Below are 13,082 nucleotides of genomic sequence, written 5' to 3' on the forward strand. Positions count from 1 at the left end.
TACAAATGTTTTCCAAGACTGAGTTCAAAGGATTATTCATTCACAATATTTACTGCATGTGCTACGCAAGGAACTTGGCACAGATGCAGATATTGCTGTTTCACCCTCAGTGCCTAGAACCTAGGGCTGCTGTGTGGTCATCACTCAAGACCTATATCTTAGAGAAAAGAATAAACTCTCCATACTAATTAAAAAGATAATGACATTGGGCTTTTCCTTTGCAATAATACAAAAGGTACAGTTATAATTTAGAATGAATAAATAAAAATCTAAATAAAAAACTTGTGCTTTAAGGGAGAGGGGATTAAAAGGAGTCTGACAAATTCCACATATGCAAAAGATGCAGGCAATGAAGACAACTTCACCAAAAGAACACAAATTAGATTTCTTAAGTGATTAACAACTTGTGAGTTCTATAAATTCAGAAGAAAATAAGAGCAGAGTCAGTGAAAAAACAAAATAAGCAGGATAATATTATTACAAGACCTTAGATAAATCCCTTAAAAGAGAGCTTCATATCAGAAATACATTAAAAATGCATCAGTTCAGTTCAGTCGCTCAGTCGTGTCCGACTCTCTGCGACCCCATGAATCACAGCACGCCAGGCCTCCCTGTCCATCACCAACTCCCGGAGTTCACTCAAACTCATGTCCACAGAGTCGGTGATGCCATCCAGCCATCTCATTCTCCGTCGTCCCCTTCTCCTCCCGCCCCCAACCTTTCCCAGCATCAGAGTCTTTTCCAGTGAGTCAACTCGTCGCATGAGGTGGCCAAAGCATATATGGCATTAAAATACAAGAGTTTTTTTTTTCTTTCAACCTGAGAGATCCTTAAACACCTCACAGTCTGCATGTTCCAGAAATGGTCAAGAGGGAAAACTGTTAATCCCTCTACTGAAACATTTAAACTAAGTTTCATGTACTTAATATGATATACATATTTTTTTTTCTGAATCAGAATTAAAAATATGTGACCTTAAGTGTAATAAACCTGTCTAGTCCTAACACAAAACATTACTTCAAATTTATCCTTTAAAGGCAACATTAGAAAAACTAAATGGCAAAAGTCACTGATAGAGTACTGGTAATGGAAAGCAGTCTTTAAGCAGAGAATCTTTAATTTCTTCAAACTTTTCATTCTCCATTTTTAAATGTTAGGCTGCACATACAGATTTACTCCTTTCGCTAAGTGTTCTGCTTCTTCATCTATTTTCTAATCATCATTACGTTCAAGGAATTCTCTATCGTTTTTACATTTTTAGAAGAAATAAAAAGGTATCTGCCTAAAATTTTTTTCATATTAATATCACACTAATATATACTGCTTTGATTTTGAGCTGCTATCAACCATCACAGCAGAAGTAACCTTTCAATGCAAGTTTTTCCGCAATAGAATTTTGATAACACAAGTGATATGACAAAGAAGAAACATACCTGCTGCCTTTTCTTCTTGAACAGGTATCTTCCACACCAATGGAAGGAGTGACAGAAGAAGGGTAAGGAGTTCTTCTCTGCATGTCAATGCCTGTATTAGAAATAAAAGAATCCTTCATGCTCTGAGGTCATGAAACACAGTAATTCCTAATACCTTATCTTTTAAGTTAAAAAAAATCCCGCTTCTTGAGGAGGAAGAATCAAATTACCCTATCTTAAATCCAATTAAAGCTGTGATATTTTGCAATTTATAAACCTTCCCAAGGATAGAAGAATGTAAGAGGATTTGACGGTATTTAGCACATTTTTGCTGCTTTTTCTGAAAGTAGCTATTACCACCATGCACATGGTAAGAATTCCTCACTTACAAAAAGATAAATTTGCTAGGTGCAAATGAAAAGTTAAGCCCTATTAATTAGCAAACCAATAACAAAAATTACTAGAAAAACATAAAGGCTTCATGCAGTTAAATTTAAAACTCAGAAAACACAATTTTCAAAAAGAGAAATGGACATTATTAATACAATAGTATATGTAAAAAGAGACAGACTTATTAGTGAAGGTCATCCAATAAATATTTATTGACTGCACACTAGGTCCATAGCATTTACTGTCTTACCCTTTCTGGAGGATATGGTCCAAGCCCTGGAGAAGGTCCCCTCATTTGGTCCATAGAACACATACACACAAAACAGTTAAAGAGCAGAAGGCACGCAGCATGTGTACATACCCAAGTGTGGCACAGGCATTCAGTTTAGGAGTTCAGAAAAAGGAGCAATTATTATCAGAGGTGTGGAAGTGATACACCTGGGAAACTTGGGACGCGGGTGGTCGAGGAATTAGTGACAAATCAAGTGTAAATTCCTCATGTCAATCTGTGGGCAGGGGGTCAGAGTGGGTCAGGGTGACATAATCAGATTTGCCACTATATAGACAACAGAACTGGTGGGGAGGGGAAGGGACTAATCAGAGTTAGAGGCAGGAAAACAGTAATACAGACAAGAGATAATAATTACCTGAAGCCTCAGACAGTAAAATTGAAAAGAAGGAGACATATTTGAGAAACTGTAAGGGAGAAATGAAATGATTTGCAGCTGATTATCTATGGGGCATATGGGAGGGAGAAAATAGAAAGATCCAAAAGAATTTGAAAGTTTCTGATTTAGGCCACTAGGTAACAAGTGATAACACAGTCACCAAGACAGGACATTTAGCAGTGTGTTAGGCTGAGGTAAAGATGATGGATTCACGTTTTAGATATACTGAGTTTGAGATGTCTGCTGGATCTCCAAATGGACTCAGCTTTTTAGTAAACAGCTGAATATACATGACCGGAACTTAAGAAAAAGATGCAAATAATTGGGGTGTCATCCAAGCAGAGGTCAAGGACATGGGTGAAATTTCCTAGGAGAGTATGCAGGAGGAGAGGGGCAGACTTCCCAGAATGCAGTTCTGGAGAACAACACTGAAAGAACCGCGATGGTGGTGCTGAAGAGCAGACTACGAAGGAGACTGATATGTTAACTATCTCCAAAGAGAAGCAGAACAAGAAATATCAAGGGAAGGGAGTAGTTCAGAAAAGAAAGAAAAGTTAACCAGGTCAAGAGTTGTTGATCTTTAATTGTGTAAGATGATGGTAGGAAAGCACTTAGAAAGTACTGGGTCACTGGTGACCTTAACAAACACAGTTTTGATGGAGTGATGAGGATGCAAATCCAATTACAAATAGGCTGAAGAGTCACCCTCTTCCAACAACACAAGAGAAGACTCTACACATGGACATCACCAGATGGTCAACACCGAAATCAGATTGATTATATTCTCTGCAGCCAAAGATGGAGAAGCTGTATACAGTTAGCAAAAACAAGACCGGGAGCTGACTGTGGCTCAGATCATGAACTCCTTATTGCCAAATTCAGACTTAAATTGAAGAAAGTAGGGAAAACCACTAGACCATTCAGATATGACCTAAATCAAATCCCTTATGATTATACAGTGGAAGTGAGAAATAGATTTAAGGGACTAGATCTGATTGATAGAGTGCCTGATGAACTCTGGACGGAGGTTCCTGACATTGTACAGGAGACAGGAACCAAGACCATTCCCATGGAAAAGAAATGCAAAAAAGCAAAATGGCTGTCTGAGGAGGCCTTACAAATAGCTGTGAAAAGAAGAGAAGCGAAAAGCAAAGGAGAAAAGGAAAGATATAAGCATCTGAATGCAGAGTTCAAAGAATAGCAAGGAGAGATAAGAAAGCCTTCCTCAGTGATCAATGCAAAGAAATAGAGGAAAACAACAGAATAGGAAAAACAAGAGATCTCTTCAAGAACATTAGAGATTCCAAGGGAACATTTCATGCAAAGATGGGCTCGATAAAGGACAGAAATGGTATGGACCTAACAGAAGCAGAAGATATTAAGAAGAGGTGGCAAGAATACACAGAAGAACTGTACAAAAAAGATCTTCATGACCAAGATAATCATGATGGCATGATCATTCACCTAGAGCCAGACATCTTGGAATGTGAAGTCAAGTGGGCCTTAGAAAGCATCACTACGAACAAAGATAGTGGAGGTGATGGAATTCCAGTTGAGCTATTTCAAATCTTGAAAGATGATGCTGTGAAAGTGCTTCACTCAATATGCCAGCAGATTTGGAAAACCCAGCAGTGGCCACAGGACTGGAAAAGGTCAGTCTTCATTCCAATACCAAAGAAAGGCAATGCCAAAGAATGCTCAAACTACCGCACAATTGCACTCATCTCACACGCTAGTAAAGTCATGCTCAAAATTCTCCAAGCCAGGCTTCAGCAATATGTGAACCGTGAACTCCCAGATGTTCAAGCAGGTTTTAGAAAAGGCAGAGGCACCAGAGATCAAATTGCCAACCTCCGCTGGATCATGGAGAAAGCAAGAGAGTTCCAGAAAAACATCTATTTCTGTTTCATTGACTATGCCAAAGCCTTTGACTGTGTGGATCACAATAAACTGTGGAACATTCTGAAAGAGATGGGAATCCCAGACCACCTGACCTGCCTCTTGAGAAACCTGTATGCAGGTCAGGAAGCAACAGTCAGAACTGTACATGGAACAACAGGTTCCAAATAGGAAAAGGAGTACATCAAGGCTGTATATTGTCACCTTGTTTATTTAACTTATATGCAGAGTACATCATGAGGAACGCTGGGCTGGAAGAAGCACAAGCTGGAATCAAGACTGCTGGGAGAAATATCAATAATCTCAGATATGCAGATGACACTACCCTTATGGCAGAAAGTGAAGAGGAACTCAAAAGCCTCTTGATGAAAGTGAAAGAAGAGAGTGAAAAGGTTGGCTTGAAGCTCAACATTCAGAAAACAAAGATCATGGCATCTGGTCCCATCACTTCATGGGAAATAGATGGAAAAACAGTGGAAACAGTGTCAGACTTTATTTTTTTGGGCTCCAAAATCACTGCAGATGCTGATTGCAGCCATGAAATTAAAAGACGCTTATTCCTTGGAAGTAAAGTTATGACCAACCTTGATAATATATTAAAAAGCAGAGACGTTACTTTGCCAACCAAGGTCCGTCTAGTCAAGGCTATGGTTTTTCCCATGGTCATGTATGGATGTGAGAGTTGGACTGTGAAGAAAGCTGATCGCCGAAGAATTGATGCTTTTGAACTGTGGTGTTGGAGAAGACTCTTGAGAGTCCCTTGGACTGCAAGGAGATCCAACCAGTCCATTCTAAAGGAGATCAATCCTGGGTGTTCATTGGAAGGACGGATGCTAAAGCTGTAACTGCAATACTTTGGCCACCTCACGCGATGAGTTGACTCACCGGAAAAGACTCTGATGCTGGGAAAGGTTGGGGGCGGGAGGAGAAGGGGACGACGGAGAATGAGATGGCTGGATGGCATCACCGACTCTGTGGACATGAGTTTGACTGAACTCCGGGAGTTGGTGATGGACAGGGAGGCCTGGCGTGCTGTGATTCATGGGGTCGCAGAGAGTTGGACACGACTGAGAGACTGAACTGAACTGAAGAGTCAAGGGGAATGAGAAAGTAGAGACAGGATTCAGATTACTACTTTCTAGCATCTTGGTTATGAAAAGGGTTAAAATTCTGCAAAAGCAAAATCTAAATCCCTTCTCAGGCCTGGAAGACCCTTCATGACATGATTCCTACTGACTTGTCCAGTTTAACTCCTACCACCACAGCCAACCCCTACCTACATGTACTATTAAGGTTTCCTGAACATCAATGGTCCTTCAAACGTCTTCCTCACATGCACTGCTCTTACGATTCTCTCACCATCCTTCCATCTGCCAAGTACCAACTCATCCTTCAGGTCTTAGTTCCTTTGTGGGAAGACTTCTCTAATCGCTCCTAGGTCAAGTAAGGTTTCATGCCCCTGATTTAGTACAGCAACCAATTTGCTGAACGGTTAATGTCTGAATGCCCATTTTCCTCTTTCATTCATTCAACAAATATTTACTGAGCCTCTACTATGTGCCAGACATTCTGGATGTAGTGTTGAACAAGGAAGACAACACTCACATCCTTACAAAGCTGACACTCTAGCAGGTGAGACAGAAAACAATGGGGACAGATAACAAATTTTCAAACAGAATGCTGTGATATGGAGAAAATTAAATAGGATGGAAAGAGGAACATTTAAATAGGCTAGTCAGGATGGACCACTTGAGCAGATGCTTAACTGATGAGAAGGAAGAATCCATGCAAAGACATGGAGGAAAAGAGCTCATAGGAAAGACACAAAGGGTGGGAATGGATTTGACTTTTTCATAGAATGGCAGGCAGGACAGTATGGCTGGAGCACAGCAAGAGGGAGGGCACTGAGAGAAAAGGCTGAAAGGTCAGCCAGGTGGACAGTGCCAGATACAAGGCGGCCTTGGGGAGGGGGGTCACATGAAGGAGTTTGGATTTATCTCTAAATATGATGGGAGATTTTTCCAAACATACTTTGCAGGCCTCTCTCAGAGCATGAATTCCAGGGCTCAGGTCCTAGTCCTTAGCAATCACCTCCCTTTTTCCCATTCAATGCCTAGTACACAGCTGGATTTTCACAAACATTACTTGCCTGAATGATTTTGAATTCTGGATGCAAAGTAAAAATTGTATCAAAGGGCCCCATTTCTGTGTGCTTTACTTCAGAATCAGCAGATGTCTAGATAACAACTGTATGCAGAGCTTGTACTTGGTACCTATCTCAACATCTTTCAAGATGCCAGCAAAAGATACATTATCTTGCAAAAAAAAGTAAACCAATTTTGGACGGTACATTCCTGCCTAATTCTTCTAAGTTGAGTCTTTATCTTTAGTAGAGGAACTAATAACATTCTAACAGAGCTTGCCAAAACCTCAAGGGTGTGTGAAGAAGTGCTTTAGACAGGCTGTCCTTATAATTCAGCGCGTTTTCCTCCACAGTACACTGGCAAATGACCACTGCTGTGTGAACTGGCATTCCTGCCCCTGGCTTCTGAGACACGTGGCCTGGAACTTCTCTATTTCCTTCCCACTTAGCTCAAAGCTCAATATGCCAAATTAGGCAATATATGACCCAAACAGAGCCATTCCCTGGTTATTCCTAAACTAGCTGATCTACAGAAATCACATTCAGTTCAGCTCAGTTCAGTCGCTCAGTCATGTCCGACTCTTTGCGACCCCATGAACCACAGCACGCCAGGCCTCCCTGTCCATCACCAACTCCCGGAGTTCACTCAAACTCATGTCCATCGAGTCGGTGATGCCATCCAGCCATCTCATTCTCTGTTGTCCCCGTCTCTTTCCGCCCCCAATCCCTCCCAGCATCAGAGTCTTTTCCAGTGAGTCAACTTGTCGCATGAGGTGGCCAAAGTATTGGAGTTTCAGCTTTAGCATCAGTCCTTCCAATGAACACCCAGGATTGATCTCCTTTAGAATGGACTGGTTGGATCTCCTTGCAGTCCAAGGGACTCTCAAGAGTCTTCTCCAACACCACAGTTCAAAAGCATCAATTCTTCGGCGATCAGCTTTCTTCATAGGCCAACTCTCACATCCATACATGACCGCAGGAAAAACCATAGCCTTGGCTAGACAGACCTTTGTTGGCTTACTCCTCATCTAATACTTACAATTTTATGTTTTCCCCTCTGCTTGGAAAATGACTGTATCACACATTTTTTAATTCTCCATTGCAATAACAGTGAGATCGCTCTCATCCAGGTGGTAAGAATCATGCTCATGCTCCATATCTACCAGGTGCCAGGCACTGTCTCTTTCACAATTCTATTGTTTTGATTGTATTTTATATTAATTGCCTATCGTAACCATCCAAAAGTAGTGATGGCAGGATGGAAGAGAAAGGGCAATTTTATGGGGAGGAAAGGCTGAGATCCCAAATCAGAGGTGATGTTCAGGAAGCTGCACGCATATGGGCACCAGATCAGTGGGGTTCAAGGATCTCAGGATGACATGTTCAGGAATTTGGACTGAAGTTATTTTAATTTATATTAATGGCATTACTTTTAATTTTTTTTTTAATTTTTAATTTTTTTGCCATACATTGATATGAATTTGCCCCAGGTTTACATAAGTTCCCCCTCCTGAACCGCCCTCCCACCTCCCTCCTCCCTTTATCCTCCCTCTGGGTCATCCCCGCATGCCATGAAGAATTTAATGGTCCAGACAAAGCAGAAATATATGTGCTATTTAAGTCCTTCATTTCTTCTATCAGAATTTTATAATTATTTCTTAAATGTGTATCTACACACATATGTATGTACACACATATGTGAACATTTCTTCATTACTACTGTAAACAGAATATTTTTTAAATTTTCTAGCTGTATAGCTTTAGCTAAAGGAAACAATATGTTTGTCTTATATTCTATAATTCTGTTGAACAGTTTTCTGGATGATCTTTTGGATTTTTCTATACACATCAGTTTGAAAATTGACTTTTATTTCTCCATCTTTCTCACATTTAGCTGTCACTATTTTCATATTCCACTTTATTATTGCATGTTTTTAAAACATGATATCAAACAGAATAGTAATAAAGTTATTCTTATGCTGGTTCTATTGCAGAGCTTATAAAAAATTATTTTGATTTTTTCATACAAACAGTTCATACAACTCAATAACAACGAAAAACACTCAGTTGAAAAATGGAAGAAGACCTAAACAGACATTTTTCCAAAGAAGATATACAGATGGCCAGTAGGCACATGAAAAGATGTTCATCATCATTAATTATCAGAGAACTGCAAATCAAAACTACAATGAGGTACTACCTCACACTGGTCAGAATGGCCATGATTTTAAAAGTCTACAAATAAATGCTAGTGAGAATGTAGAGAAAATGCTCCTACACTGTTGGTGGGAGTGTAAACTGGTGCAGCCACTATGGAAAACACTACAGAAGTTCCTCCAAAAACTAAAAATAGAGTCGCCATGTCATCCAGCAATCCCACCCCTGGGCATATACCCAGACAAAACTATAATTCAAAAAGATATGTGTGCTCCTATGTTCATATGAGCACTATTCACAATAGCCAAGACATGGAAACAACCTAAATGTCTACTGACAGATGAATGGATAAATAACATGTGGCACATACATACAATGGAATACTACTCTGCCAAAAAAAGAAATAATGCCATTTGCAGCAACATGGATGGACCAAGAGATTATCATACTAAGTGAAGTGAGACAGATAAAAGACCAATACCATGTAATAATCACTTCCATGGAGAATCTAAAACAGGACACAGATGAGCCTATCTACAAAACAGAAACAGACGCACAGACATAGAGGACAGACTTGTGGTTATCAAGGAGGTCAGGGGGAAGAGGAAGGGATAGATTGGGAGTTTGGGGTTAGCAGATTAAAACTTATTTATCATAGAATGGATAAACAATAAGGTTCTAGTGTATAGCACAGGGAACTATATTCAATATCCTGTGATAAACCAAAATGGGAAAGAATATGAAAAAGAATATTCACTGAATCACTTTGCTGTACAGCAGAAATTAACACAACATTGTAAATCAACTATGTGAAACTTGCTCAGTCCTGTCCCACTCTTTGCTACTCCATGTTGAAAGCAGCAAAGACTTTTTGCTACTAGTAATACTGTACTGACACTGTTTCCACTGTTTTTCCATCTATTTCCCATGAAGTGATGGGACCAGATGCCATGATCTTTGTTTTCTGAATGTTGAGCTTCAAGCCAACCTTTTCACTCTCCTCTTTCACTTTCATCAAGAGGCTTTTGAGTTCCGCTTCACTTTCTGCCATAAGGGTAGTGTCATCTGCATATCTGAGATTATTGATATTTCTCCCAGCAATCTTGATTCCAGCTTGTGCTTCTTCCAGCCCAGCGTTCCTCATGATGTACTCTGCATATAAGTTAAATAAGCAGGGTGACAATCCACAGCCTTGACGTACTCCTTTTCCTATTTGGAACCAGTCTGTTGTTCCATGTCCAGTTCTGACTGTTGCTTCCTGACCTGCATATAGGTTTCTCAAGAGGCAGGTCAGGTGGTCTGGTATTCCCATCTCTTTCAGAATGTTCCACAGTTTATTGTGATCCACACAGTCAAAGGCTTTGGCATAATCAATGAAGCAGAAATAGATGCTCTTCTGGAACTCTCTTGCGTTCTCCGTGATCCAGAGGATGTTGGCAATTTGATCTCTGGTGCCTCTGCCTTTTCTAAAACCTGCTTGAACATCTGGGAGTTCACGGTTCACATATTGCTGAAGCCTGGCTTGGAGAATTTTGAGCATGACTTTACTAGCGTGTGAGATGAGTGCAATTGTGCGGGAGTTTGAGCATTCCTCATTGTCAGACTTTATTTTTTTGGGCTCCAAAATCACTGCGGATGCTGACTGCAGCCATGAAATTAAAAGACGCTTACTCCTTGGAAGGAAAGTTATGACCAACCTTGATAGCATATTAAAAAGCAGAGACATTACTTTGCCAACCAAGGTCCGTCTAGTCAAGGCTATGGTTTTTCCCATGGTCATGTATGGATGTGAGAGTTGGACTGTGAAGAAAGCTGATCGCCGAAGAATTGATGCTTTTGAACTGTGGTGTTGGAGAAGACTCTTGAGAGTCCCTTGGACTGCAAGGAGATCCAACCAGTCCATTCTAAGGGAGATCGATCCTGGATGTTCATTGGAAGGACGGATGCTGAAGCTGAAACTGCAATACTTTGGCCACCTCATGCGACGAGTTGACTCACTGGAAAAGACTCTGATGCTGGGAAAGGTTGGGGGCGGGAGGAGAAGGGGACGACCGAGAATGAGATGGCTGGATGGCATCACCGACTCTGTGGACATGAGTTTGAGTGAACTTCGGGAGTTGGTGATGGACAGGGAGGCCTGGCGTGCTGTGATTCATGAGGTCGCAGAGAGTCGGACACGACTGAGCGACTGAACTGAACTGAACTGAATACTGTACTAGTAGCCCACCAGGCTCCTCTGTCCATGGGATTCTCTAGGCAAGAATACTGGAGTGGGTTGCCATTCCCTTCTCCACGGGATCTTCCTGACCCAGGGATCGAACTCAGGTCTCCTACACTGCAGGCAGGCTCTCTACCATCTGAGCCACCAGGGAAGTCCTGCCATACCTTAATAAAATAAATTTAAATTTTTTCTTTTTTTTCTACTTTTTAGATGAAACTCTCTTTTCTTAATCTATTTTTAGAGTTTTTGTCAAGAATACATGAATTCTGTTGCATGTTTTTGATGTCTCAGGATAATTATATGTATTGTTTTCTCTATTGATGTCAAATACTATGCTTTGAAAAAAAATAGTTTTTCTTGATTTAGACCAGAAATTGCAAACTTCTTTTGTAAAGGGCCAGAATGTAAACATTTTAGGCTTTGTGAGTCATATATGGCCTGTGTCCCATATTTTTGTTTAACAGTGCTTTAAAAATGCCAAAACACTTCTGAGCTTGTGTGCTGCCCACAAACAGATCAATGGCAACAGGATTTGGCCTATAGGCTACATTCTGCCCAACCAGCTCCCAATTCCCTCTCCTCCTCTCCTCCCATCAAAAATGGGTTATTAAGTGGCTATAATACTAAGAGTTTAATTGTCACAACCCCAGAAAGACTTAAGGTGGTACCTAGTAGGCCCTGAGATTGCACTCATCTCACACATTAAAGTAATGCTCAAAATTCTCCAAGCCAGGCTTCAGCAATATGTGAACTGTGAACTTCCAGATGTTCAAGCTGGTCTTAGAAAAGGCAGAGGAACCAGAGATCAAATTGCCAACATCCACTGGATCATGGAGAATGCAACAGAGTTCCAGAAAAACATCTATTTATGCTTTATTGACTATGCCAAAGCCTTTGACTGTGTCGATCACAATAAACTGTGGAAAATTCTGAAAGAGATGGGAATACAAGACTACCTGACCTGCCTCTTGAGAAACCTGTATGCAGGTCAGGAAGCAACAGTTAGAACTGGACATGGAACAACAGACTGGTTCCTATTTGGAAAAGGAGTACATTAAGGCTGTATATTGTCACCCTGCTTATTTAACTTCTATGTAGAGTATATCATGAGAAACGCTGGGCTGGAGGAAACACAAGCTGGAATCAAGATTGCCAGGAGAAATATCAATAACCTCAGATATGCAGATGACACCACCCTTATGGCAGAAAGCAAAGAAGAACTAAAGAGCCTCTCGATGAAAGTGAAAGAGGAGAGTGAAAAAGTTGGCTTAAAGCTCAACATTCAGAAAAGTAAGATCATGGCATCTGGTCCCATCACTTCATGGCAAATAGATGGGGAAACAATGGAAACAGTGGCTGACATTATTTTTCTGGGCTCCAAAATCACTGAAGATGGTGATTGCAGCCATGAAATTAAAAGACGCTTACTCCTTGGAAGGAAAGTTATGACCAACCTAGGCAGCATATTAAAAAGCAGAGACATTATTTTGTCAACAAAGGTCTGTCTAGTCACGGCTATGGTTTTTCCAGTGGTCATGTATGGATGTGAGAGTTGGACTATAAAGAAAGCTGAGCACTGAAGAATTGATGCTTTTGAAGTGTGGTGCTGGAGAAGACTCTTGCGAGTCTCTTGGACTGCAAGGAGATCCAACCAGTCCATCCTAAAGGAGATCGATCCTGGGTGTTCATTGGAAGGACTGATGTTGAAGCTGAAACTCCAATACTTTGGCTACCTGATGCGAAGAGCTAACTCATTGGAAAAGAGCCTGATGCTGGGAAAGATTGAGGGCAGGAGAAGAAGGGGATGACAGACGATGAGATGGTTGGATGGCATCACCGACTCAAAAGATATGGGTTTGGGAGGACTCCGGGAGTTGGTGATGGACAGGGAGGCCTGGCATGCTATGGTTCAAGGGGTCGCAAAGAGTTGGACACAACTCAGCGACTGAACCGAACTGACTGAGTAGACCCTGTTAGCCAGACAAAAGTAGAGTATTACTAAAAATTTTGAGGGTGTTTTTCCACACAAGTCTTACATGCCCAAAGTAGAGATCTGTCTGAAAAACAGAAAAAGATATATTAGAACACCTGCCTAGCTGGATTTCACTGGATGAGTGACTGCAAGTGCCTCCTCTCACTCTCCCTTGTTGAATACAAGTATGTATTGTGGTTAACTTGTTCCCATCTCATCA

The 13,082-nt window shown here is 40.9% G+C and overlaps 1 protein-coding gene across 1 annotated transcript in view; it reads right to left on the reverse strand.

Moving 5' to 3' along the window:
• LYST (lysosomal trafficking regulator) overlaps positions 1 to 13,082 on the reverse strand; it is a 179,699-nt gene that overhangs the window by 127,808 nt on the left and 38,809 nt on the right. The window contains exon 4 of the mRNA XM_055425763.2: positions 1,434 to 1,524. Within this exon, the coding sequence (XP_055281738.2) occupies positions 1,434 to 1,524 (91 nt within the window). The remainder of the gene's footprint in view (positions 1 to 1,433; positions 1,525 to 13,082) is intronic.

Source organism: Moschus berezovskii, chromosome 12 (genome assembly GCF_049115385.1).
Source record: "Moschus berezovskii isolate FMDL1 chromosome 12, NW_MosBer_1.0, whole genome shotgun sequence".
NCBI lineage: Eukaryota > Metazoa > Chordata > Mammalia > Artiodactyla > Moschidae > Moschus > Moschus berezovskii.